This window comes from Sarcophilus harrisii, chromosome 4 (genome assembly GCF_902635505.1).
Source record: "Sarcophilus harrisii chromosome 4, mSarHar1.11, whole genome shotgun sequence".
Classification (NCBI taxonomy): Eukaryota; Metazoa; Chordata; class Mammalia; order Dasyuromorphia; family Dasyuridae; genus Sarcophilus; species Sarcophilus harrisii.
In genome coordinates, this window is record NC_045429.1 from 426,814,993 (window position 1) to 426,842,269 (window position 27,277).

The window sequence follows — 27,277 nt, forward strand, 5'->3', positions numbered from 1 at the left end:
AAAAACTGCTGAGAATTCTTTGTTCTAGACAGCTCCCATGGTTTGTTCCAGATATTGTTACAGTTGCTTATATTATCAGCTGATAATTGAAAAGGAGTAGAAATTTGGAGATAACATGGCAGATTTCCCTTAAGAGGAAGCCCAGACCAAAAAAAAGAAAAAAAATACAAAAATGCCATAATGGCAATAAATAATAAAAGTTAGGCAAAAAGGATTGGAGATTATTTCCATTATTTCTCTTTTCAGTAGGAAACTGAGTCACAGAGCATTGGAGTGATTTACTCAGGATTAAACAATTTTGGTCAGCTAGATTAAACACCTGGACCTCTTAATAGTTATCTTAAAAAAAAATCAAACTAAAGAAGAAATGGAGCTGAGCAATGGATAGGTCAGCAAGACTAATTGACTTGAAAGTTTACTGAGATTTTTAGAATGAAAGGCTAGAGAATGGAAGTCAAATTACCTTCTGAAATCATTTCCCTAGGTTATGTCCAGGACAGAAAATTTTACTCTGGCAGACAAGCCCAAAGGCTTTTGTCTAATGATAGGTCATTATTGTTATTAAAGAATAATGTATTTGTAAACAACAAATCAAAAGATAAATCATAAATTATATGTTAGGAAGAGGTCAGGGCAAATTGTTCCATTCCTCAGATTATTTCTTTTTATCATCATCATCCTACTTTAAGCTTTTAACACAGCCCATGAGAATGGAAAAAGATTCATAAGTGGTCTTCTTCTCCCTAGATTCTGTCCTTTAATCTGATTGTACTAAGCCTCAGATTAATTTTCACAAAAGAATTGTAATGAAATATTTCCCTACTCAACAGTATTCAATGCTTCCCTATTCCAAACTTCTGAACTTGGTATTTGAGTCTGTTAGCATCTGGTCTCTTCTGACTTATCTCCCCCACTGGGGCTCCTCACCAGAAATTGGCAGTAGTGGCTAGAATGCCAGATGGGGAATCAGGCAGACCTGAATTCAAATTTTACCTCAGATACCTATTAGCTGTGTGATCCTGGGCAAACTACTTAATCTGTTTACCTGAATCCACTGGAAAAGGGAATGGGGAACCACTCTAGTATCTTTGTCAAGAAATCCCCTTATACAGTATTAATGTGCTATGGTCCATGAAGAGTGGGACATGACTAAACCACAAAACAAGGCTGCTCTATTTATCATTCTACAGTACAGACTGTCTTTTCCTGCCTCTGCTTTACCACCCCTAGGCTTTATCTTCCAGAATCTTAGCAAATCATCATGAACTAATTTCAAATAGTTCTCTAAGTTGCCTTTCCTAGATAAAAAAGATGCTTTCCTCTTCCTTTGACTTGAAATTCAGAAAGGAATTTTTTCTTTTTTTCTTAATGATAGTTTTTTATTTTTCAAAATGTATGCAAAGATAGTTTTCAACATTCAACCAAATTTTTCTCCCTCCCTCCCTACCCACTCCTCCCCTAGATAGCAAGTAATCCAATATGTGTTAAACATGTACAATTCTTTTAAAGATATTCCACCTTTATCATGCTGCACCAGAAAAAGCAGATAAAAAAGAGGAAAAAATGAGAAAGAAAAAACAAACAAGCAAACGACGACACGAACAAAAAATTGAAAATACAATGTTGTGCTCCATATTCAGTCCCCATAGTCCTCTCTCTGGATGCAGATGACTCTCTCCATCACAAGTTTATGGGAATCTACACTTAATTCCTGACAAATAAATTTGACATTCTATCACCATCTCGGTGTTGTCCTTCAAGTATTGTCTGGTCTCTGCTTCTTAAGCTCTTAAGATTTTGTAAAAACTTGATTATTGCCCCCAACATTCCTTCTCCCCCAAGCTTTAGTGCTCTGCCTCCTCAAATTACCTGGCATTTACTTACAGGGCTTCTTTCCTCCCTTTGACTTCCCTTACATCCACCTCAGTAGAACGGAATTTCTTTAAAGGCGGAGGCTGCTGTGGTTTTTATCTTTATAGCCCCCTGCCATCACCCTAGAGCAGAGTGTTACACATTTCTAGGGTTCAAAGAGTGGGGAGTTTCCAAAGGGGAAGTTTAGGCAGATTAGCTTTTGTCCTGCAATTTAGAATTTTTGAATTAAGTGACTTGACTAAAGGTCCACAGCAGGAGTGTTAGAAGAACTAAAACTTGGTAGTCTTGCTTCCCCAGATCTGGCCCCCAAAATCTTGCACATAGTAAGTACTTAATTAATGTTTATTGGATTTGTTGAATCAGTTTGTCCTACATGTATGATCTTTTTTTAAAAATATATATATATTTGCATTTGAATTTTATCTTGTCTCCTAGATTTAAGAAACTATTTCACACAACTCTGAATGATGACTTGCAGAGATATTGCTCAATAAATATATATTCTTAATAATATTTTATATTTATATAATATTCTATACAGATTAAAAATAATTAAACATTTGTTGAACGAGTAAATGAAGGTTGAGTTTTTAGTTACTTTGCAGATGGCATTCTCTTTCAGAAGGTTAAGGCATCACAATATCATAAATTTAGAGCTGGAAAGGACCTCAAAGCCTAAGTCTAAGGAGATGAGGAAAAGACTGCTCAGGAACATTGTTACTTGCCAAAAACCACACAGGCAGTGCCAAAGGTGGGATTTGAACTGTGTTCTCTGATTGTAGAGCTGATTTCTATTTTCACTGTGCCATATTCAGACTTTTTGTTTTAATCAGTGTAGGAAGTTTTTTCTTCCCCCTAATTCTTTATCTTTTTCTTCTTATTCCAGTTTCATTAATTTTATTTGTGCAAAAGCACTTCATTTTCCAGCTCTGGAAATTTTCTCTGATTATCACCCATAGAAATCTCTCTCTCCTCATCTGGCTCTTCTGGCTTCTTTCAAGTTCCAATTAAAATCCCAACTAAAAGCCTTTCCCAACTCTTCCTAATTGCATCATCTTCTCTTGGATAAATACTTCCTATTTATTCTCTGTGTTTGTTTTGTATATATTTGTATACAAATTTGTATACATTCCAGCTCTGGGAATGTTCTTTATCACCCATAGAAAGCTTTCTTCATCTGGCTCTTCTGGCTTCTTTCAAGTCCCAATTAAAATCCCAACTAAAAGCCTTTCCCAACTCTTCCTAATTACATCATTTTTTTCTCCATTAAATATTTCCTATTTATGCTCTTATAATGTTTGATTTGTAGACTTTTGTTTGTTTTTCTCTTTAGAATGTAAGCTTTCAGAGGGCAGGGACTGTCTTTAGCCTCTTATGTCCTCAGGCTACTGCTGGGGGTAGCCACCTAATAAGTGTATATAGATTGTTGCACTCAGTGACTCAATCTCTATCTGTACCCCACCTAACCCCTCCCAAACTTTGCAATTTGTAGTTATCCATTTTCCCAACTCTCTTATATTTTTATCTCTTTAAGGAGCAGATCCTTAAGTTGGTGCCCAGCAGTTGGGCGGTATAATTGATGGAGTCCTATAGTCAAGAGGACCTGAGTTCAAATCCAAACTCAGAGACTTGATGCTAGTTGTGTGACCCTGGGCAAATCATTTAACTCCCATTGCTAAACAAACAAACAAACAAACAAAAAAAAAAAAAAAAAAAAAAAAAAAGAGATGTAAAAGTGGTACAGCCTCAGTTTGATGACCTCAAATCCAATATCAACTGCATATTTAAGGAACAGATGATAATGACTCACTATTGCTCAGTTTTTCCCTAGTCTCCGGCCAAAGGGTAAAAGGTGGGGTTTCTTCTAGTTTGTCTTGCATATGTATTAAGTGTTAATTAAAGTGCTAAATATTGTATAATATATGTACCACATAAGTTATATATCTATGTAGTGAAGATCTGGAGGATATTATGTGATTCAACTATATATATATGTTTATATGTATAATTGGTCATTAATCTAGGAGTTTCCCCTTTTCTAATCTGAGTTAATTCTATAGTGTCATATGCTTAAAAAAATATTCGTCTCTATAACCTTTGGTCTTATCTTCCTGGGAGAAACCTGCCTCAGGACTAGACCTCACCTTAAAACCCAAAGCAAAGCTTTCCTTCTGTCACCACGTGGGGCAAAGCCCAAGGCTGATGGCCCTAATTGTTATATAAAGCTTCCCCTGGAATGCAGAGGCTTTGTTTTTGTCCCAGCCTAGGAAAGGAAAGGACTTTAGTCTTCTAGTTATTTAGACACACCTTACTCACCTGAGATTGGAAAGCTGGGGGATGGGAGGGAGTCAGCTTGTTCAGTGAATTCTTGGTCTCTGAGCTGGCTCTTCACATATTCCTCTTCGAGCTCCTTAGATCCGAGATGAAGACGTTTCGACTCTTGCATCTTGATTTTATGGGGGGAGCTGTTTGTTTCCCTCCTGTCCTTTTATTCCCAGTCCCTGTCTAATCCAATGCCCGGTACCTTGTAGGTGCTTAATAATTGCTTGTTGATTATTGGTGGATTTATTGGCTCATTTTTTAGATCTAGGAAATCATGCTGTTTTTAACAGCAGCGTTTGTCAGCATTAATCTCCCCTCCTTCTAATCTCTCCATGTGTCGAGAGCGATAGCTTTGTCCTTCATGGGGTCTCAATCAAATGAATTAATATATTTAAAGTGCTTTACATTCAAAGCGCTATATAAATGCTAGCTATGACGATTGTTGGGATCATTCAGAGCATTTCTTGGACTCTTGGGGGGGGGGGGGGATGATTTGGAAGTAGGCCAGTAAATTGTTCCTGACATTGCCGGTGTCCTCCTCCCTCTTCCCCCCACCCCCCCAGCACTTATTGTTTCTATTGTGCCGTACTCAATGTAAATCGTTCTTCCACGTTTCCCTTTCTTCTCAATGGAATAAAAGCAACACTGTCCAAAGCAGGTTAAGTAGGAATACGAGCTTAGACGGGTCTTGGATCCTTCTATTGGCCTTTTTCTGAGGAATGAGCTTTTTGCTGTCTTATACTTCATTTTTTATCTCAGGTAGGCTTGGAGGGATGGTTTGGGCTTAAGGAAAAGGTGGAAATTTTCTGCATGAGGTGAAAATGAAGTATTTGGGTTTTCATAAAGGACATTTCGGAAGAATTGGGGGTTTTTTTGTTTGTCTTTTGGGTTTGTTTGAGGCTTTTGGTTTGTATTGTATTTTTAGCTAAGGTGAACCGAAGTCAAGAGGAGGAAAGAAATTCTGCTGGAGATAAATGCAGATTTTTTCTAGCTGGGCTAAAACAAGAATCCGTGGCTCAAGGTGAAGCCTTTTTTCCTCTTAGAGTTGGAAAGATGCTCTAACCTGCAGGTTCATCTGGCTAAGGAAAAGGGGGCGGAGGTGTATTGGGGGGGTATACTGGAAGCTTTCTACTACTCCCCCAAAATGGCCTCCTAGTAACTAGCCGCACCACCCCCTCCCCTTTCCTAACCGTCTGGCACCACGTGACCTCCCCCGCCCTCCCTCTCCGACCCCCATACCAGACCCCGGGTATCATTCCAGGTCTACTGCAGGTCCGCCTAGCGTGGGATTCACGGGCCAATCCTCGGAAGCGCGGGGCGGGGCGGGGCGGTGATGGGCCAATGGAGGCGGGGAAGGGGCGGAGTTCGGGGGAAGGGAGTAACAGGTTGGAGAGGTAGGGGAGGGGGGTGGAGGGAGGGAGGAAGAAGGGGGAGAGCAGCGGAGCCGCGCGTGCCATCCTGCAGCCCAGCCCCAGCCCCAGCCCAGCCCAGGCCAGGCCAGCCCAGGCCAGCCGGAGCGAAAGCGCCCAGCAGACGATCAGAGCCAGGCCGGGCAGGGCCGGAGGTGAGTGACCAGGGAGAGCCCAGAAGCGGGCAGCAGCGGTAATCTGATCCCATCCCTCCGGGGGACACTCAGGTGCGGAGGAAGGCAGGTTGGGGAGGACTGGGCAAGGGCTGGGCAGGTGCGCTGGCGATGTTATTCGCTGGGGCTAAGGTTCCGAGCTGGAACCTGGGGAAATGCAACTAATTGGAGGGCCTTTTCCAACTAGACACCCCTGCGCGAGGTGACCCGGCAGGGCCTTGGGCAGGTGCCAGGTAAGGGCGCCCGGGGGGCAGGATTTGCCTCGGGCATGGAGGAGTCTCCTAGGGACTAGATTTCTCTTGACTTTGGCAGCTGATAGAGGAACTCTGGGGATTCAAAAACGAAGACGGGAATTTAGAATGGAGAGGACCTGAAGACAGCTCCGTCTCTGCAGTCCTGCTCCCAACCTCCGGGCAGAATTGGCCACAGCCTTTCCCCTGGACGTGGCTGCTGGTTCGTTCTTCCCTCTTTCCGGTGCGATGGCTCAGCTATTTCCCCCTCTCCCGGCCACTCAGAAATCTATTCCATCTACATAGATGCAAATAGGGGACCCTGAGACATCAAACGAGGGAATGATACCCTTTTTGTCTCCTGTCTCTATCTGGGAATAAAGCCGTTTAAGATTTTGAGTTTCTGTCTTAAGTTTCCTCATCTGTAAATTAAAGATGATTGGACTCTTCTAGCTGAAAATTCAGTGATTTTTGGGATTCCTTCAGTCAGAAGGGATGTTGTCAAGGTCACTAGTAGAATAGGAAGGCAAGTTAGGGTCCTATTAAGGGATGTCAGAAAGGGAAGCAATACCACTATCATACTAAAATCCCTAGTTTTGCCCCTTTCCATTCTGATCTGTCCAAATCTTCCTCACCTTTGTTTTCCTGCAATCTCTGGGAGGTATACCACAGAGCAGCCTAGATCATTTTATAGATCATAGAATTAGTTCTAGATTTGACATTTGAGATTTCCTGGTCCAGGGATTCTTCTTAGAGGGTCTGGGAACTTAAAAAACATTGATAATTGTATTTTAATATTGATTGATTTCCTTTGTAATCTATGTATTTTTCCTATGCTTTTAAAAAAAACACTGGTTCTGAAAAATGGTCCATGAGTTTCACTAAATTGCTAAAAACCAGCCATGAGGCAAAATGAGTAAAAACCTTTGATCTAGTGTAACCCTTCCTTTTACAGATGAGGAAACTGCCACAAAGGTGGCAGAACCAGAATTCAAATTCAGCTCTTTTGACTCTAGATCCAGGGCTGTTCCTTTTGGGAGGAGTTTTCCCTGGGAACACATGTGAGGGTGAACACCTATTAGATGGCCTCCAGTGTGTGATCTTTATGGCAGAGGTTGAAGATTTTTTCCCTTTCTTACTGTCTTTGTTGTTTCTAGGTTCATCTGCTAGGTAAAACTTGGTATTAGGATACCGATTGCCCTACCCTGTAATTTGCAAGAAGTATTTACAGTCCCTCATTTCTGAGATTCCTGGTCTCAAGCATCAATATTTATCTAATTGTGCTGTTTGGTTGGATAGATTATACACTGATAAAGCTGAAAAACATTCAGGAGTTTAATAATCATTAATTGTGAGGATAAGAGAAATCTAATATCTCTGCTAAGCTGCTAAAGAATCCCAAGTTTAATTTTATGGAGTGATGAACAAGAAAACTCAGATCCAGCCTCAGCTTGGTTGCTTTGATGCCTTGCCTCAGGAAAGTTGCTTTAATTTGAAAGTAATTAGTAACCGCTATTTTGGAGTCAAGCTGCCAACACTCCTGCTTCTTCTATTTCACCATGGATCCTGGTGATGTCTGTGGTCCAGAGAATTACCTGGCAGGTTTATGTCTACCTTCTCTGTTTTCTGGCCTGAACACTCTTATAACATCCTTGACTAGGATTAGAGGGGGAAAAATGACTCAGGACAATCCAGATTCTGAATCAGAATCTCATTCTTGCTACTTGATATTTATATGATCTTGGAGAAATCATTTTATGTCCCTGGCCTTGGTTACCTTATCTGTAAAATAGGAGTAATTGGATTAGAAGATTTTTAAAGGCTCTTCCAGCTGGAAATTAAACAATTCTGTGATTCTGCCAAAAAGAATTCTGCCCAGCTCACTAATGGAGTAGGAAGGCAACTTAGGGTCATATAAAAAGATTTGGGAAGGGAATCGATCTCTTGTCAAATACTGTCATACTAAATTCTTCTGTCTTGACCCTTTCTGGCCTTACTCTCCTTACTTCCTGCCTTATATGCCAGCTAGACAGAGCGTTTGCCCAGGGTCCTTCCCCCCTTACTCTGCATATTGTCTGGACTTTCTCTCTTTTGCTTCCCCAGTTTCCTATGTATTCCCCATGTCCCTCCCCCTTTATCTTGTTTTCCAAACCAGTTCATCAAGTTTGCAGGGGCCCAGTTCCTCATTGTGTTTTTTTTTTGTTTTTTTTTTCTTACCTAGTGGCCAAGCAATTCTAGCCTGGCTCTCCAGTTTCAGCATTTTCTCATCGTTCTGCCACAGGCCACTCACATTTTATGGTTTTGGCACTTGGCCTAAATATGAGGAATCTTCATGACCCCATGGCTTCTATGTCCCAAGGGTGAGCAAAAAGGTCAGAATCAGACACCTATCATTCTTTGACATCTCAATCTCTGTATCCATAAGACCCAGAAGCTTGCTCCCTGGGGGATCCAGCCTTACCTTTAATTTTCCTGTAAACCAGGCCTTCCTACCTAGAGTCCAGGGACACTGTCACTCCCTCCGTGGGTGCTGGACTCCTGCCACTGGGCTGGGGTGAAAGAACTGGGGCAGGGCAAGCTAATGAGTAACTATGGAAGTAGTCTAAAGCAGTTTCATTTGTTCCCCTTCCTTGTAAGCAGGAATGACAGAGGTGAGATTGACTTTGAGACTTGTTCCTGGAGAGTATGCGGCTGATGAGGAGAGGCCTTTTGTCTTCAAAAAGTCTAAGCAAAGGAAGGATTTAGGTTGGGATCTGGGCTGGGGAAGCACCTGGCTTCCATGTTATGGGTCGAGGTACTGTTTACTGGCGCTGGGGGATTGCACAAGGCCCCAGAGTCTGCCCTGGTCTTCAGTGGCTCCACCCTCATGGCTGTGTAACAGTAGGCGTGTAGGTTTCGGGTTTTCCACCTTGAATGATTTAAAGCCTTTCTTTCTGACCTCCTCTGAACTATCCCTCCAATCCTCCTGTCCCCTGACTGACAATCAGATGATTACAGGCCATGAGACCAGATGACTGAAACGGAGGGGACGAGCTCGTTATTTCCTCCCAGAAGGTTGGGTGGCCACCTTTTCTTGCCCAGGCCAGGAAGGTACTGACTTGAATCTGGGCGATTGGTAGCTGCCTTATTAATGTCGGGCAGCCCTAATAAGTCAAGTCATTTTTTGAGACCCAGAAGTATAGGTAGAGTTTGCTTCTGCTAGATCCAAAGATGGGAATGAGAGGAGCAGTGAGACCAAGCTAGGAAAACTGAATTCAGTAGCCTCAGCCCTTCAAATCCTCCCCTCCTTCCCACTTTTACTGTGGAGAAGCACCACCCTCTTGCCAGCCAAATGAGAGCATCCTCAGCTCTTTGCTCTCACCCACCCTAAATGTCCAGTTTGAGTCCTATCTGTTCTGTCTTTGGGAGCTCTTGTAGCTATTGCCTCTTGTCTGACATCACTGCTGCCCTAATGGGAGCCCTCAGCACTTCACACATGCACCATTCAGTAGCCTTCTGATTGCCCTCCCAGCCTCCAGTCCACTCTCCATGCAGCTGCCAACATGATCTGACAGTGTCATCCCACCCCCGTATTCAGTAAACTCCCGTGGCTCTGTTACCTCCATGATCAAATTCAAAATCTTGTTTGCTTTTCAAAGCCCTTTCCAACTTGGTCCCCTACGGTCTTACAGTATTTCCTTCCATGTAGTCTCTGATCTGGCAGCACGGGCCATCTTGCCCTGGACACAAACCTCATTCCGGATGCTTCGCCTTTTCATGGGCTCTCATCCCATGCCTAGGATGCGCTCGCCTCCACCTCCTAACTATCTTCGTGCCATGACTCAGATTCTACCTACTGCAGGACATCTTCCCCATCCCTCTCACTGCTGATCCTTCCCCCTGAGATACTTCCAATTTATGCTTTCCATCTCTTCAATGTTGGTTTATTAATGAATTGTTTCACTTGTGTCTGGCTTTTTGTGACCCCATTTAAGGGTTTTTTTGGCAAAGATACTGTAGTGGTTTGCCATTTCCTTCTCTAGCTCATTTTACAGATAAACTGAGGCACGTGTAAAGTCACCTGCCCAGGGTCACACAGGTTGTAATTGAGGCTGGATTTGAATGGGCCTTTCTGACTGCAGGCTATCTGCTTGTCAGCTAACTGCCATTATTTATGCACATAGTTATTTCTCTGTAGTGGCTTCCATTCATCTATAATCTCTTTTTGGGCAAGGACTGTGCTTCTGCCTTTGTATTCCCAGCAAGTAGCATAGATAGTAATCACTAGTATACAGCAAGTACTTAATAAATGCTTCTTGACTTGACTTGAAAGTTACTGTGGGTGGTTCCTCTAGAGTTTCTTCTGGCTACTTAACTTCGCCCAGCTTGAATTTGGTTGGCTAGCCCAAGTCATTAGCCTGGTTAGTAATGGGATAAATCAATGGTGTTTTTAAATTTTCCCCCTAGTTTGAGTTTGCCCTCAAACCTAAGTTTGTTAGACTAGCAGAAGTGGAGGAGACTCCCTTTCTTCCATTTTCAGGCTGTTCTTACCCTAATTCCTTTCTGGAGCTGAGCTCCCTCCTCACTTTCTCTGACCGAGCTTTGACCCCACCCTATTCCGAAGGCTCCTGACATGAGTTTGGGAAGTGCCAAGTCTCCCCGAGCTGGGTTCCGAGCTAGGAGAGTTTAATGGGTGTTTGTTTTTGCATTTGGGTCTGGTGCCTCTCCTCCAGCTTGGTCCCGGTCCATGGTGGAGATTAACATAAGAGCTGGAAGAGCTGGATTTCTTTGTATACCTAGAAAAGAAACTCCCTTCCTTGTCTCCCTCCCCCAGACTCCCTCTGCCAGCACATACCAGGAATGTTCCTCTTACTGCCTTAAAGGAAAGAAGGGATCACTCTCAGTCCCGGGGAGTGGACATCTTAACTCCCGATTTGTTTGCCTGCTGGGGACCCCACCATGAGTCTCTCTTGCACTGTGGTCATTGTATATAAATGGTATCTCTCGCAGTGGCTCTTGGAGGGATCTGCTGGAAAGGCGGCCTTGGTGGATCTCGGAAGTCTGCAGAGAGACCTCCATGCTGATCCTACCTCTGAAAATCACTTGTGTAACCAGGCTGGTGCCCGGGCTTTCTAAGCATGAATATGCATACAGTCCTTTGTAAAACTTTAAAGAACTCTAAAAGCTCTTATTAGCACAGTTCTTTGTACGCTATGTGTTCGATAAGTAGATGTTAGTTGATTGAATGAATTCCTGTCTAAATATAGTCCTCAGAGATGGCTAGCCAGGCCTGCCAAATGAGGTGTCAGACCTGCTGTTGGGGAAGAAGGCCTTCATCTAGGTTGAGAATACTTTAGGAAAGAAGCAAGCTTAGTTTTACAGCTTTTCCTTCTCGGATTCAGTGGCTGTACCAGAAGCAGATAGCTGACATGCTTCCCTTAAGAGATAGGAACTGGACTTTGGATTCTTTGGTGAAAGGAACTTTTCTGTAACATAAAGTCTTAGGAAGTTGCTTGGAGGTTAAGTGACTTTGCAAAGTGAAAATGTATTCTGACATAAGTGGGACTTCAATCTGAGTCTACCTTACTTTTTCTTTTTCTTTCTTTCTTTTTTTTTTTTTTTTTTTTTTTTTGCTGAGACCATTGGGGTTAAGTGACTTGCCCAGGGTCACACAGCTAAGAAGTGTTAAGTGTCTGAGACCAGATTTGAACTCGAGTCCTCCTGACTTCAGGGCTGGTGCTGTATCCACTAAACCAACTAGCTGCCCCTCACTTTTTCTGTTCATTGTACTGTGCTGCTCCTCCATAACCCAGCTATTGGTGGCTAAAGAGACATTAGAGCTAAAGTTAAAACTCATATTAGGGCATGGGGGGGGATGAAAAGATGAAGACGTCCGAGTTTCGTTTTCAGTTCTTCTGGCTCAGGACAAACCCAAGGCAGAAAACCGGGATGCTTTTGTTGATTTAGGGTTGATCTGTTTTCTGTACTCCAGGATCCCCTCATGTACATGGAGCGGGCAACAGCCGTCGCCGAGCCCCGGGCGCCAGTGGACCATGGTGTGCAGATCCGATTCATTACAGAGTCAGCTGATAACCCCCCGGCAGCCACCTTCCGCCGGGGTGGTCGTCGCCCCGCCAAGGACTCCAGAGCTAGTTCTTACGGTGTGGCAGTGCGGGTGCAGGGCATTGCCGGACAGCCCTTTGTGGTGCTCAACAGCGGGGAGAAGGGCGGCGACTCCTTTGGGGTACAGATCAAGGGGAACGGCAGCAGGGGAGCCCCTGACTCGCTGAGCTCAGACTCGGAGCTCCCCGAGAATCCCTATGGCTCGCCGCGGAGGTTTTTTGGCTCCTATTCCCAGGGCAGCACCTCTGATGAGGAGCCTGGAGCCGAGCAGAAGAACAAGCTCCAGCGCTCCCGTTCCCACGCCTCCCTGCTGGATTCGGCTCCTGCGGGCCCAGGTGTCCTGACTGGCAGCCTGCTAGAACTAACCTCTCCGGACGGCCCCCCTGGGAGTGCCATTGACACAGCGCCCCTCTCCTCCGTGGATTCGCTTATTAACAAGTTTGACAGCCGAGGCTCCCAAACGAGGGGCCGGACTGGCCACCGTGTTCGACTGTCCACTGAACACCGAAAGCGGAGTCAGAGCCTGGATAGTCATGCACCTCGAGATACAGCAGAGGAACGGGACCGGGACCGGAACCAGGACCGGGACCGGAACCAGGACCGGGACCGGAACCGGGACCAGGACCGGAACCGGGACCAGGATCGGAATCGGGACCAGGATCGGAATCGGGACCAGGATCGGAACTTCAGCAACTCCTCCTCCCCTAACTCGAAGCCACCCAGTATGATGAGTGGTCCAAATCAGGGTCAAGCCCCAACAAATGTCATCAGCCGATCCCGACAGACCCAAGAATGGGTATTGCAGAGCTTTGAGGAGCCACGAGGGAGGGCCCGGGACCCTTCCCTAATACAGGTGAGGTTCCCCAGCCTGTCACCACCTAACCCTCAGCTTCTCCCAGGTTCCCCCATCAAGCCAGAATACTAGGAGTAACCGTTTATCTAGTGTTACAGTTAGGGAACAGGGTTTCTCAGTTTCATGTCCTTAAAACTTTTACTATCAGGGATCCTCCTGGAAACATTTAAAACCTTCCTATTACTCTGCCTCCTTTATCCCTGAATTCTAGTCCATCTATACCCCTGGCTCCTTCTTTCTGACCTCCCATCCCTGCTCCTCTACTAAGAGCATTTTTATCAAGCCTTTAGAAAGCCAAGCAGTCTGTCCACAGTAGAGAATTTAAATATTTTACTCATCCATAAATAGTTTACCTTGGGTTAGGAAAAAACATAGCAAGCAAGCATAGCATGTCCAGACATTCCTCTTCAAGCCTCTTCCTCAAATTCCCAGTAGCAATCCTTCATTATCTTAAATCTAAGCTGGCTTATCTGCTTTCTATCCCTGTTCAGCAGGGCTCCCACCTTCCTCCTCTCTGTCCCTGCCACCTTGTATCTCTCCTTCCGTGACTCCTCTGTCTTGCTCTGCTTGGTCTTTACAGTTCAAGTCAACCCCAGACCTTTTGAGGGACCAGCAGGAAGCCACGACCCCTGGCAGTGCTGATCATGCTAAAGCGACCATCTATAGTATCCTACGAGAAGGGTAAGTTTAAGGGAGAGAGTTACCAAAGGTGGAGCAGAGACCAGAGTCCTGGGGCAGGAGGGAAGGGGGTGCGCTCTCACCCTCTCTGTCTTTTTCTGCCTCTCTCTGTCTCTGTTGCTCTCTTCTCTCTGCTTCTCTGTGTCTCTGTCACTTTTTCTCCCTTCTTTCTCTGTCTCTTTTTGCCTGTGTCTGTCACTTTGTCTTTTTCTTTCTGTTTTTCTGCCTGTCTCTCTGTCTGTCTCTGTCTGTTGCTCTCTTCTCTCTGCTTCTCTGTGTCTCTGTCACTCTTTTTCTCCCTTCTTTGTCTCTGCCTCTGTTGCTGTCTTTCTCTTTCTCTGTCTCTGCCTTCCCCTCTCCTCCTCCATCTCCCTCTCCTTCCCTCCACCTTTCTTTTGCTCATTCTTGACTACTTCTTTCTTTCAGCCCCTTACTTTGTACCTCTCCCACAGGAGTTCAGAAAGTGAAGCATCTGTGAAGAGGAAGGTCAGCCTGGTTTTGGAACAGATGCAGGCCCTAGCGGTGAGTGGTACCTTAGGGTAAAAACACGAAGACGGGCCATGGGGTTTGAAATGAGAGTTATCTTTCCTCCCTGTCCCTAGCAGGTAAACCCTCCCAATGTGTCACAGTCTGTGGCCGTACATCGTGGGCTGGTTCAGAAGGTAGATGAGCTGCAGCAAAAGCTGGATGAGGAGGTAAAGGTGAGTGAACAGGCTACGTGTAGGTAATCTTTCTATAGCACATTCGGGTTTCCAAAGCACTTTGCATTATGTCCTGTTTTTAATTTAATTCTTACGAGTAGGTGCTATTATTATCCCTCGCAAGGCAGGATGTGATCCCAAGAGAAAGGTGCCGTTACCATCCATTTTACAGTTGAGGAACCTGAGGCAGACAGAAAATTACTTTCCTTGGGTTCCACAGCTACTAAGTGGCTGGTGTAGGTTTTAAACTTAGGTCTTCCTGACTTCATGACCATTGCTTTGTGCTCAATAGCACCACCTAGCTCTGCTGGCTAGAAATAATTTGGGAGGGGGAAAAGGAAAGAAAAATGAGGAAAATGAAGTGATTGGTGTTCTTGGAACAGCAGAAGGGAGCTCTTATGTCATTAGAAGCAGAAGAGGAGAAAAGGTTTAAACCCCAACAACTCTCTGTTCCTTTGAATTGCTAACAAGCCAAAAAATGAGGGAGGAATCATGGCAGCTGATCCTGTTTCCACCCCATCTCCCTGGAGGGTCCCCCTCCGTCCCCGTCCTCTCTTCTTCCAGAAACGACAGAAGCTGGAGCTCTCTCGGGAGCCCTCCCGACTCGGGCTGGAACGGCAGCTGGAGGAGAAGGTGGAGGAGTGTCTGCGGCTGCAGGAGAGACTGGAAAGGAAGAAGGCAGAGACGCAGCGTAGTGCCCAGGAGTGAGTAGGACCCGGGGAAGGCGGGAGGGGGCCTAGGGCTCTTCTCATCGGCCCAGGGATTGTCTGGAAGGGGGACTGATGGTTTGCTGCCTTTGCTGCCAGGCTCCAGGACATGAAGCTCCTGCTGGATCAGGGTGAACGGCTACGGCACGGGCTTGAGGACCAGCTGAAAGACGTGCAAGACAGGCTAAAGCAGGAACAGACCTCCGAGACTGGGAAGGAGGCCCTGCTGAAGGTAGAGGGAAGGAGGGATGGCTCCTTAACCCCTATCTTCAGGGCTGCCCCAAACAGGGTTCACTTGGGAAGAGGGACTGGGCTGCAGAGACCAGCCATCTGTGGCTTGGTTCCAGAGGCCAATGATGAATCTTTAAAAGTTGGGGGCCCCTTGCTCTGCAAGCTTCAGAAAGGAGACCCTTGGAGAATGGTTCTCTACACTAACTAAAAAGTGATGGGGAAATGGAGAAGTTCAGTTCCTGACTCCTAAGAACAGTCCCTTGTCTGATGCGACTCAGGACCTGCTGGAGACCAGGGAGTTACTAGAGGAAGTACTGGAGGGGAAGCAGCGGCAAGAGGAACAGCTCCGGCAGCGGGAGCGCGAACTGACGGCCCTGAAGGGGGTGCTGAAGGAAGAGGTGGCCTCTCGGGACCAGGAGGTGGAACGGGTCCGGCAGCAGTGCCAACAGGACGTGGAGCAGCTGCGCCGGAGTATGAAGGATGCCTCCCAAGTATGTGGGATGGCTGTGGTTGGTTACAGGGAGAAAGGGATTTTTGGATTTTGTGTTCAGAGTCACAGTATCCCATAGGGAGAACTAGAAGTGAAAGAAACTTGGGTGTCGCTCGAGTCCCTGGTCTTGTCACTTGTTAATAAATCAACAAAACAAAATAATCCTAAAGAATGAGTGGGTCAAAGAACAAATCTTAGAAACAGTCAACAGTTTCATTAAAGAGGAGGACAACAGTGAAACTATGTCAGATTTTATGGGATTCTGCCAAAGCAGCACTTGTGGGGAAATTTATATCTCTAATTGTTTATATCATTAAAGTAGAGAAAGAGCAAATCAATGAAATGGGCATGCAACTTTAAAAAATTATAAAAACAATAAAAATCCCCAATTAAACACCTGGAAATCCTGAAAAATCAAAGGAGAGATAAATAAAATTGAAAGTAAGGAAACCATTGAAATAACAACTAAAACTAGGAGCTGATTTTATGAAAAACAAATAAAACAGATAAAACTTGGTTAATTTGAAGAACAAATAAACACTATTGATAGGGTCTGCTATTGCCAGGCATCCATGGGGAATGATCCTGAGGAAGAGAGATGATACTGCCCTTGTTTTTCCTGACCTCTCAACCTCAAAAGAGACAATTCACAGTGGCCAACCTCACATGCAGGTGACTGCCTGTTTCCAGGAGGTATCTTCAGGTGCATATTGGGAAGATCCCATTGATCTCAAGCCTTTTCCTACTCACTAGGGTTATCCAGAAATCCCTGTTCAAATGTACAAGCTTCTGGGAGGAATGATGCTCTAAGCTGGGTTTGTCTTTCTGGGCTGTCTCCCGAGAGCATAGGGAAAAAAATAGAAGGTATTTGCTCCTACTTGTAGGTGCAGAGAAGGCCACTGATGCTAAAAATATATACAAAATAACATAGCACCTGAGATTTTGGGAAACACCAAGGGACAATGAGCCTGAGGAGCCTGTTCTCAACTCTTTGGCAGGTTTTTAGAATTGGCCTTTCAGGATAAGGGACCAAACAGTGGTCAAGAAACAGATAATAGTTATTAAAATGTAGAGTATTCTGTGATGGCAGCAACCACTTTTGTGAAGGAATGTTAAATGGAGGAAACTTCCTGGAGAAGCCAATTTTTAAACAGGATTTGGAAGGAGTGGAAGATGATTGGAAGGAAAGGACATCCTCTTGAAGGTCTGGTGTTACAGCAGAGAGTACCAGTATAGAAAGAACCTCGGCACTATCTTCCCTGCCTCCCTCCTGCACCGAACAGAGCTTCTTTGGGACTCAGCTTTCTGTCCCCTCTTTCTAACTTCTGCCAGGATCAGGCCACCCTGGAGGCAGAAAGGCAGAAAGTGTCAGCCCTCATACGGGGCCTAGAGCGAGAACTCCAAGAGAGTGCTGAGGAGACCGGGCACTGGCAAGGCATGTTCCAGAAAAACAAAGAAGAGCTTCGTGGAACCAAGCAGGAGTGAGTTACACCCCTGACTTGCAATTGCCTGGTTGACATTTCTACCGGGGTTCCAAAAATAAAATCCCCATTGCCTTTTCCCCACCCAGGAGCCTTGGCCCCAGATTCTGTGGGAAGGCATTTGGAATGCTAATAGAAGGGAGAGGGAGGGAGCCTTTGTCTCCCTGGTGGGAGAGCCAAAGTACCTCCTTTTTCATTCCATTTCCTCCTTCTGGGATATAGGTTGTTACAGCTTCGCCTGGAGAAAGAGGATCTGGAGGAAGAACTCCGGGAACAGATCGGGGCCCTGCAGAAGGATCTAGAGCTGGCCCGAGCCAGTGCTGGTGATAGTCGCCAGGTGGAAAGCCTCAAAAAGGTACCAGACGGGAACAGGAGCATAAAAAACCAGAGATGATGAGTCCTTAGGATATCCACTCATCCCAGCAGCTAACTGGCTTCAGGTTTTCTCTGACGCATAGTGAAGGTTCTTTTCCCTCTGTATCCATTGGATATATCCGACTTTCCCTTTTTCATTGCATTTCTGCATGAATCCTAGGATCTAACTGAATTGGTCTTTTTACTGTTTATCACTTTTCTTTTTGATTCAGCCTTATGATTTCATTCATGCAATGGATATAAGTTTAGATCTGGAACTCAGAACTGCCTGAGACACCAAGAGTTTGTGACTTGGCTTGAGTCAGGCATCTGTATGTGTCAGGGGCAGGAACTGAACCCAAGATTCAAGGTCCGAGGATTCCTGACCCTTGGCCATCTCTAGCCACTGCACCAAACTCTCTTGTCAGTTATGAATTCTTCTTGTCTAGCATCATCTCCTTATCCTCCATCCAGCTAATCCTGTCCCTCTTCTAAGACCCATCCTGAATGTCACCTCCTCCACGAAGCCTTCCTCAGGATTATCTTCATTCTGTGAAATGGAACTTTCAGATAATAGTATTCTACTCAACACAGGGTTATCTGGAGCCATTTATCGGCAAATTACTAGAGAACAGGAATCTGTGCTTTACTCCTTTTGATTCCCCTGTGTTGTCTGGCACAGCGCAGACCACATCAGCCACTCAATAAATAATTGTCAAGTACTAGTAATGAAACTAGATTCTCTGGAGGCAGTTCCCTGTCTTCAGGGAACTTATCAACAATATAGCTGTCAAATACTTGTTGGTTAATTGACAATAAAAGGGAATTTTGTATTGTAGCACTACCCAGGGGCCATATTTGTTTGGATCCTAGGTTCCCCCTCTAGTGTTCCTCTGTTTTTTTAGGTACCTACCTGGCGATTAAGGGACCTTTTAAGGGACCCTTCCAGCCCCAAATCCTCAGCATCTCATATTCTTGTCCTCCCAGGAACTGCAGCGGGCACAGGAGGAACTTCAGGACCTGCGGGATCATCAAAGTCAGGAAGCCGTTGGCAGGAGTCGGGAACGGGAACTAGAACAAGAACTAGCAATTCTCAGAGAAGAAGCTGAACGGGGAAAGGGGGTCGAGCAGCAGCAGCTACAGCTGCATAAGACCCTTCAGCAGCTTCGGCAGGACTATGAAGAGACTGCCAAGGTAAGGGGAGCGGGAGGGGGGCTGGAGGAGAGGGGCTGTGGGATCTGGAAGACCCTGCAGCCTCAGGAGGAGTCATGTGCTTGCGGGCATATATTTCTGGGGCCGTGGGGTTCCTGGGAACAATGTCCATCTCCGTGTGTCCATCTGGGTTGGGGCAGTCTCTGAGCTGCCTCTATTCCTCCCCAGGCCAAGGCCGTGGCTGAAGCAGAGGCAGCCATGATGGGACAGCGGCGGGCGGCAGTGGAGTCCACGCTACGCGAAACCCAAGAGGAGAATGATGAGTTCCGAAGGCGTATCTTGGGCCTGGAACAGCAGCTGAAGGAGGCCCGGAGCTTGGCCGAGGGTGGGGAAGCTGTGGAGGCCAGACTTCGGGACAAGGTGCAGCGGCTGGAGGTCAGTCTGTGCTGCTCAGCTTTCCCCCCTGCCCTTTCTATTACTCTGTGAGCTTCAATTCTCCTTACCTATTGGATAACATGATTTATGGCCTTCTTTTTTTTTATTTAATAGCCTTTTATTTACAGGATATATACATGGGTAACTTTACAGCATTAACAATTGCCAAACCTCTTGTTCCAATTTTTCACCTCTTACCCCTCCCCTAAATGGCAGGATGACCAGTAGATGTTAAATATATTAAAATATAACTTAGATACACAATAAGTATACATGACAAAACATTATTTTGCTGTACAAAAAGAATCAGACTCTGAATTATTGTACAATTAGCTTGTGAAGGAAATCAAAGATGCAGGTGTGCATAAATATAGGGATTGGGAATTCAATGTAATGGTTTTTAGTCATCTCCCAGAGTTCTTTTTCTGGTATAGCTAGTTCAGTTCATTACTGCTCCATTAGAAATGATTTGTTGATCTCGTTGCTGAGGATGGCCTGATCCATCAGAACTGGTCATCATCTAGTATTGTTGTTGAAGTATATAATGATCTCCTGGTCCTGCTCATTTCACTTAGCATCAGTTCGTGTAAGTCTCTCCAAGCCTTTCTGAAATCATCCTGTTGGTCATTTCTTACAGAACAGTAATATTCCATAATTTTCATATACCACAATTTATTCAGCCATTCTACAACTGATGGACATCCATTCAGTTTCCAGTTTCTAGCCACTACAAAAAGGGCTGCCACAAACATCCGTGCACATACAGGTCCCTTTCCCTTCTTTATAATCTCTTTGGGATATAATCCCAGTAGTAACACTGCTGGATCAAAGGGTATGCACAGTTTGATAACTTTTTGAGCATAGTTCCAAACTACTCTCCAAAATGGTTGGATTCGTTCACAACTCCACCAACAATGAATCAATGTCCCAGTTTTCCCACATCCCCTCCAACAATCATCATTATTTTTTCCTGTCATCTTAGGATTTATGGCCTTCTTAAGGCACGTCGAATTTTCTCCCCCCAAAGCCTCTACTTCTGCCTTGATTTTGATATCTGAGCCTTTAATTTCTATGTTCCAGCATGTAGGCCAGTGCTCTTTGCTTCAGTTTGCCTCTTTCCCTGTCCTGGGCTTACCTGTTGTTCCTTAGCTCCCCTCCTGGTCCTTCCAGGCCTGATTCCATTGAGTTCCTGGGTCTCCCACCCTCTTAATCTCCAGACAAGTTAAATCCAAGCTTTGCTCCTGCCACACCGGCCCTACTCACCCACCCATGTTCCCCCACCTGTCCTCCCTGCAGGCAGAGAGACAGCGGTTGGAGAAGGCTCTGAATGCATCCCAGGAAGAGGAAGAATTACTGTCTGGGACAAAGAGGATGCTGGAGGGGCGGTTGGAGGAGGCACAACGAGGTCTTGCCCGCTTGGGGCAGGAGCAACAGACGCTAAACCGGGCCCTTGAGGAGGAAGGGAAGCAACGGGAAATCCTTCGGCGGAATAAGGCCGAGCTGGAAGAGCAGAAACGTTTGTTGGATAAGACTGTAGAGAAACTGAACAAGGAGGTGAGGGACCAAGAGTCCTAGCTTAGCCTAGAGGCCCCGACTTCCGTCCGTCACTTTGGGAGGCTCTTTATTCTATCCCTCACTCTCCCGGGTGTAGCCAGGAAATGGAGGGCTTTTTTACCCCTTCTCTTGTACAGGAATGGCATCCTAAGAGCTGATAAACCCTCGTACAAGGATATTTATTATGAAAACTATTTTAAACACTCAAATAAATTGGTCTCTAAAGGCGGATTCGTAGACTATCAGGGAACACATTTTTGTGAAGGAGAGCTTTCTTGATTATCCTTCGATTCTTTTTATAAGGCCCCTCTTGTCTATTCTGGTAAGTGAGAGTAAAGGCCTAGATTAGGGGCACAATTCTGGATACAGGAGTTATCCGGGGATGCCATGGTGAAGGGGAGGCCTCTGGAGAGAACCTTAGGAATCAAGGCCCTCAGAGCATTAGGGCATCTGTTAAGGAAGGAGGCACCCCAGCTTGTGTTCTTTCTCCACTTTTCAGCTGGAGAAAATTGGAGAGGATTCACAGAGAGCCCTGGGGCAGCTCCAAGCCCAGCTGGAAGAATACAAGGAGAAAGCACGTCGGGATGTGGCAGGTGCCCAGCGCCAGGCCAAAGAATGGGCCAGTGAAGCGGAGAAGGCAGCCGGAGGTCTGGGCCAACTGCAGGAGGAGGTAGAGCCATGAGGGGCTGGGAGAAGAAGGTGCTAAGGATTTGGAAGGTTTATCCCTGGAAAGATGTAGCAGTTACTGCAATCCTTGTGTCTGGCAGGGTTTGGAGATTACTTCTGAAGGCCCTTTCTCTCTTTCCCTTCAGGCTCAACGGCTGCGCCAGGCCCTGCAAACGTTACAGGCCGAGCGAGATACAGCCCTGTTAGACAAGGACCTGCTGGCCCAGAGACTACAGGGGCTGGAGCAAGAGACGGAAAGCAAAAAACGTTCCCAGGATGACAAGGTCCGGCAACTCAAGAACCTAGAGGTGAGCCACGAGGAAGGATGCATGATGAAGTGCTTAACTTCACGGCTCAGTGCTGCTATAGTAGTAACAATGCTACATTTATATAGTGTTTTGTTAAGGTTTACTAAGAGGTTTTGTTTTTTTTTCTTTTACACCAATCAGAATCAGAGTCAGTAAATTTTTATTAACTGCCTGTTATGTTCCAGGCACTGGGGAATACCCTGCCCTCGAGGAGCTCACAATCTAATAAATCTTTAATAGGGCTACAGCCCTATGAGGTAGGCACTATAGAAGTGATTTACACTTTATGATAAGTCAGTGTGGCTTAGTTAAGAGAGCTGGCCTTGAAGGCAGTAAGAAAGACCCGAATTCCAGTCCCCCTACTGACCTGTTTGCCCAGTGACTGGACCTCTCATTGCCCCAAATAACTGTCTTAAGACTATCAATGACAAAGCAATTCCTGATCACTTTGGGAGAGAGACTGTTCTTATGAGAGAGTTCCCTATACCAGGGAAATCTTGGGTCCAGAACAGAACCAAAGCAAAATAAACTAAGCTTCAGAGGCCTTAGGCTCACTCCTGGTTACACAGCTCCCAATAGTGGAGCCAGGCTTCAAATCTCGGCCTTCCTACAAGTGCAGTGGTCTCCCGACTGCCATTCTTGGCCCAAGATACCTGGGCTTTGCTCCTGAAGATCCCTCTCTGTCACCTTGTGCTTGGGTTTCTGTTTTTCACCAGGCCTATTTAGAGCTTTCCTGATGCTTTTCCCAGTTGCACTTATGTGAACAAAGACTTGCCTTTGGCTTAACCTGCCTAATTGCCCATCTGGCCCCTGGGAGCTTGTCTTCCTGTTGTTCCCTAAAGGAACGGGATTCATTCCCTTCCTTTCCTGGGACCACTTACCTGTCCAGCAGAGGGCACTGTCCCCATGGTTCCCGATGGCCACCACAGGCTGAGTGTGGAGGCTCTGGCCAGGTGCTCCTGAGCCACAGAAAGAGCTTGGGGTGGGGGTAGATAGGTGGGGGAGGGCCTGGCCAAGGTCCCATTCAGGCAGGGAGTTAACCCATCATCTCCCTGTTAGGAAAAGGTCTCCCGCCTGGAGGCAGAGCTGGATGAGGAAAGAAACACGGTGGAGCTGCTGACAGATCGAGTGAACCGTGGACGCGACCAGGTGATGGGCCGGGGCCTCCCTCCCATTTCCCCCCATGTCTGGTCCTAAAGCAAAGCCCCTTTGCCCCTTGGGATGCTGGCCCAGCCTTTCCAGTTGTGTCTGTGCTCATGCTCCAGGAGGGGGTGTAGTTCCCCTTTGGGAGAGGAGGCTTGATGGCGGGGTAAGAGTAGGAGTGTTTGGCAGCGGCTCAACTTGAATTCATGACTCTTCCCTTTTTAGTAGAAGGTTGCTTTTCAATTACTTGTGGTTTTTCTAGTAGTCTTTGGGAGGTTAATTAAATGAATCAACTTGTCTAGTTCTGCCTTTTCCCATCCTGCCGCCATCACTCCAAGGCCGCAGCAGAAAAACGGGGTTCCCCATCACCAATGGAGTTCTGGCCCATTGCCTTTCCTTGTTCTCCATCTTGAATCTTTCCAATTCCAAATCCAGATCGACCAGCTAAGAGGAGAACTGATGCAGGAGAGATCCACTCGGCAAGACCTGGAATGTGACAAGATCTCTCTGGAGAGGCAGGTGAGAAGGCTGTGGTGAGAAAGGATGCGTGCTGATAGCCTGAGCTGGCCGGCAGACATGGGGAACAATCTGGCTGTGGTGAGGAAGGATGCGTGCTGAAAACCTGAGCTGGCCGGCAGACACGGGGAACAATCATAGCCATCTACTCTGCTCAGCCCTTTTAACATTTTACATGGCATCGGCCCTATGGCTAGCCCTGTGATGATGAGTTCATGAGAGAACCAACCATTGGCTGAGGGCAGGAAGAAAGACGTCTGATTTAGTTTGGTTTCTTCCCCAGAACAAGGATCTGAAAAGCCGACTGGCCAGTTCAGAGGGTTTCCAGAAGCCCAATGTCAGCCTCTCTCAGCTGGAGTCCCAGAACCAGGAGCTACAGGAGCGACTTCAGGCTGAAGAAAGGTAGGAAACACGATCGGCTCCTCCTGAGTTGCTTCTGTGGCCTGTTGTTGCCACCAGCCAAAAAGTAGTGAGATAGCTGGATGGGCCAGTACCTGGCTTGGAGTCAGGAAAATCTGAGTTTGAATATTGCTTAGAACACTTAGCCAGTTGGTATGACCTTGGGTAAACATGCATTCATCAATAAACCTCAGTTTCTTCATCTGTGGAAAGATGGGGTTGGTTTCAGTGGTTTCTTAAGGTCTCATCCGTATCTAAAGCTATGGTATCTAATTCCCCTTATACCTTTCCAGATCCCCTGGCTGTGCTTTCTCTGTCTAGTGTTAGCTCTTATGACCAAGAGAAGCTGTTATAGGAGAAGAGAATAGGGATGTGTGTGTGTGGATGGGTGTGGGTACGTGTGGGTGTGCTGGGTAATTCTCTTACTGGTGATAACCAGAGTCATGAGCAATCCCCTTCATCCCTTAGGGAGAAGACCATTCTGCAGACCACAAACCGAAAACTGGAAAGGAGAGTTAAGGAGCTTTCCATCCAGATTGATGATGAAAGGCAGCATGTAAACGACCAGAAAGATCAGGTATGCATGTGGGATGTAGAAGGGTCAAATGTGAATATCTCCTTTCTAGACAAATGGGGGGTGCGGGGGGGAGTCTGAATCAGTTGGATGAGGAGGAGGAGGAAGGGTCCACTTCAGGGTGGCAGATGTTCTTGTGACCCATGTGTTCTCCCTAGCTGAGCCTGCGGGTGAAGGCCCTGAAGCGACAGGTCGATGAGGCAGAAGAGGAAATCGAACGGCTGGATGGTTTGAGGAAGAAGGCCCAACGGGAGCTAGAAGAGCAGCATGAGATCAATGAGCAGTTGCAGGCCCGGGTTAAGGCCCTGGAAAAGGATTCCCGGTAGGTTCCATTAGGATGGGGAGGAGAAGGTGACGATGGAGACAAATAGGCTCTGGTCAGCACCGGGGTTCTTGCCGGCCTTGTAAGGAGGGATCAGCAATCCTTAGTTGCTCTATTGGAAGCTCAGGCCTTGGTTGACTGTATGTATCATGAGTCCCTGGTTGGATCCCACTGAATATGATCGTCTCTAGAATCTAGGTGGTACAGTAAATAGAGCATCTGGAGCTGGGCTCAGTAAAACTGAGGTCAACTTCTGCTTCAAACTCTTACTAGCAAGTCACTTAATCTCTGTTTACCTCAATTTTCACAACTATAAAATGGGGCTAAGAGTACCAACCTCCTGGGACTGTTGTAAGCATTGTATGAAATATTTGTAAAGTGCTCTGCAAACCTGTTTTCCTATGTTAGCTATTATTCTTATGATCTGAGATGAGTTGAAAGAAGATTCTAAAAGTTAGACCCTTTCAATTTAAGAAGCATTTATTAAGTGCCAAATATGTACAGATACTGTGTTAGGTATTAGGAATACAAAAAGGACAAAAAGGGGAAAAAACAGTCGTCCCCAAGGTGCTTGTGCTCTAGTTGTTGCCTGGGCTCGCGTAGCCTAAGGAATTGGGTTTTGACTCTACATATTCATCATTTCTCCTGACTACAGTGCTCTCTCCCTCTCCTCTAGGCGCAAGGCTACGCGGTCAGCAGCTGAGGCATCCCTCAAGCATGATGGACTGAGCTCAGATGAAGAATTTGACAATATCTATGACCCTTCATCCATTGCATCATTGCTCACTGAGAGTAACCTCCAAACTAGTTCTTGCTAGCCAGCGATTGGTCAGCAAGGAGACTAGTGGCCAAGGTGTGGGAGAAGGTCCTTCCCTCCTCTAGCCTTAGGCTCCCTTTCCCTGGGTCCCCCAGATAACACTACACTGCTAGAAGGAGGGCCTGGGTGGTGGTAAGGGAACCTAAGCATGGGACAGAGCAGGGTTGTAGAATGGACGTTCCCTGCCTTCCCCTCTCCTCCATGTGAACATAGATTTTGGATGGGAGTGGGTAGATGGCAGGGGGGCAGAAAGAATTAAGAGATTTAAACTATAGAACTTGTATTTTTTTCAGCCTCTTTATCCTAAGGCTCAGGGACATATTCCCCATGAGATCCCTTTACCCATCCTTTTTCTAATTGGGTAGGGAGGTATGGGAGAAGGGAGATATCATGGGCCGTGGACACGCTGGCGTGGTCCTGCCTGCTTTTCTTTGCACAATCCTGGGGGCCACTGGGGTGCCCCCATGCCTCTAGACCTTCCTTTTTCCCTTTACCTGCTTTGAGCCAGCAGCTCCAAGGGACCACTTCTCCTTTCCCCAAGAGCATGCTACTTCCCTTTCAGTGCCTTAGCTAGGGTGAGGAGATGAAGTGGTTCTCCTCCAAACTCAACCTCCTCATCTAGCCAGCATGTTCCCCTCTCAGCCTTTGTGCTTGTCCTTGCTCCCCAAGTGGCTGGTTAAAAAAGGTAAAACTAGGCAAGCTCTTTTAGGGCCAAAATGATGGATAAGTCTCCTGGTTCCTGGTAAAAGGAGAACTGAAAAAGGCCTGTGCTAGAGTAACGTGGTGCTGTGGGAAGGACTTCTTATGTTCACAGGGCTTCCATTGGTGGCTGTGTGGTTATGATTTGGTTGGGGCCAGGGCACCCTGCCAGCTGTCTAAATACCTTTAAAGATTCACAGATCAAAGGGCCTCTTCAGGTGTAATGATTCTACTGAAGCCTTCCCACAGAACTACTCTTGTCCTCAATAGGGGATGCAAGGATCCCTATTTTCTCAGGACTCTGGTTCTGAATGCTTAGCTCCTGTGCCTCAAGCTGGGAATTCTGACTTCAAAATGGAATGGGAGGAGGAACCAAAGACTTCCATCCTGCCTTTGGCTTTCTAGGACAGGCCCAGCCCACATGAATCATCTCCGGGCAGCCTGGGGGAAGGAAACAAGACTACACTCATCAATGGCTTGTAACTTTGTGATTTTTGTACTTCTGTTGGTTGGGCAAATCAGATAACTCTTTCCCTCCAGTTTTTTCCTCCCTGATTTTATTTTAAATTAAATATATATCTTTATATTGTGAACCTTGCTAACCTCTCATCTTCCTGTGTGATTGTTTTCCTATGAAGTAAGACCCTTTTAACTGTTAAGAATTTTTAACATCTAGAAGTTGAGATTGGAATGGACTTCACAGCTCTATGTGATAAGGCAAGGGAGGGGAGGGAGTTGGGGCCTGAGAAGCATAGGAGTCCTGGCTGTACAACCAATCCCATTCTCCACTAAATCCAAGGGAGGTACAAAAGGCACGGAGGTTGTGGAGTTGATAGAGGGGCTTTGTAAGGGTGGGAGGAATTATAGAGCTGATAGGGAACTAGACAGAACCGGTTCTCTCACTTCCTGGGGCTATCAGGACAAGGGGAAAGGGAACTCCAACACTCTAATCTCAGGTGCAAAGGGTCCCACCCATTCTTACTTGGCATAGGGCCCAATTCCTGCCTGGGATTTTCTGCCAATTCTGTTCAACTGTCTGTTTTGAAAAGAGAAGTTATCCCAAAATCTAGTTTATCATCCAGCATGGGC

At 46.1% G+C, this 27,277-nt stretch overlaps 1 protein-coding gene across 4 annotated transcripts; it reads left to right on the top strand.

The window, feature by feature from the left end:
- Window positions 1–5,583: 5,583 nt before the first annotated feature.
- CGN (cingulin) lies at window positions 5,584–26,781 on the top strand. 4 transcript variants are annotated; one of them, XM_031967535.1, is made up of 21 exons: window positions 5,584–5,758; window positions 11,978–12,961; window positions 13,542–13,642; window positions 14,092–14,161; window positions 14,242–14,340; window positions 14,905–15,044; window positions 15,147–15,279; window positions 15,557–15,769; window positions 17,101–17,249; window positions 17,472–17,604; window positions 18,591–18,797; window positions 18,984–19,190; window positions 20,487–20,744; window positions 21,244–21,414; window positions 21,557–21,718; window positions 22,778–22,867; window positions 23,297–23,380; window positions 23,661–23,779; window positions 24,245–24,353; window positions 24,509–24,672; window positions 25,349–26,781. In XM_031967535.1, exons 2-21 carry the CDS (start codon window positions 11,987–11,989, stop codon window positions 25,488–25,490), a joined length of 3,726 nt encoding a protein of 1,241 aa, XP_031823395.1. In that variant the 5' UTR covers window positions 5,584–5,758; window positions 11,978–11,986; the 3' UTR covers window positions 25,491–26,781. The 4 variants fall into 4 exon arrangements, with proteins under 4 accessions (XP_031823395.1, XP_031823394.1, XP_031823397.1 ...); XM_031967534.1 differs by having other exon boundaries at window positions 5,605–5,830; XM_031967537.1 differs by having other exon boundaries at window positions 5,605–5,830; window positions 14,245–14,340.
- Window positions 26,782–27,277: the final 496 nt, after the last annotated feature.

Excerpts from the sequence above, each read along its gene's own strand:
- CGN (XM_031967535.1), top strand. The coding sequence starts at position 11,987 with ATGTACATGGAGCGGGCAACAGCCGTCGCCGAGCCCCGGGCGCCAGTG. Across the intron at positions 13,643-14,091 it reads TATAGTATCCTACGAGAAGG|GAGTTCAGAAAGTGAAGCAT; the intron begins GTAAGTTTAAGG and ends CCTCTCCCACAG. Across the intron at positions 14,162-14,241 it reads AACAGATGCAGGCCCTAGCG|CAGGTAAACCCTCCCAATGT; the intron begins GTGAGTGGTACC and ends CCCTGTCCCTAG.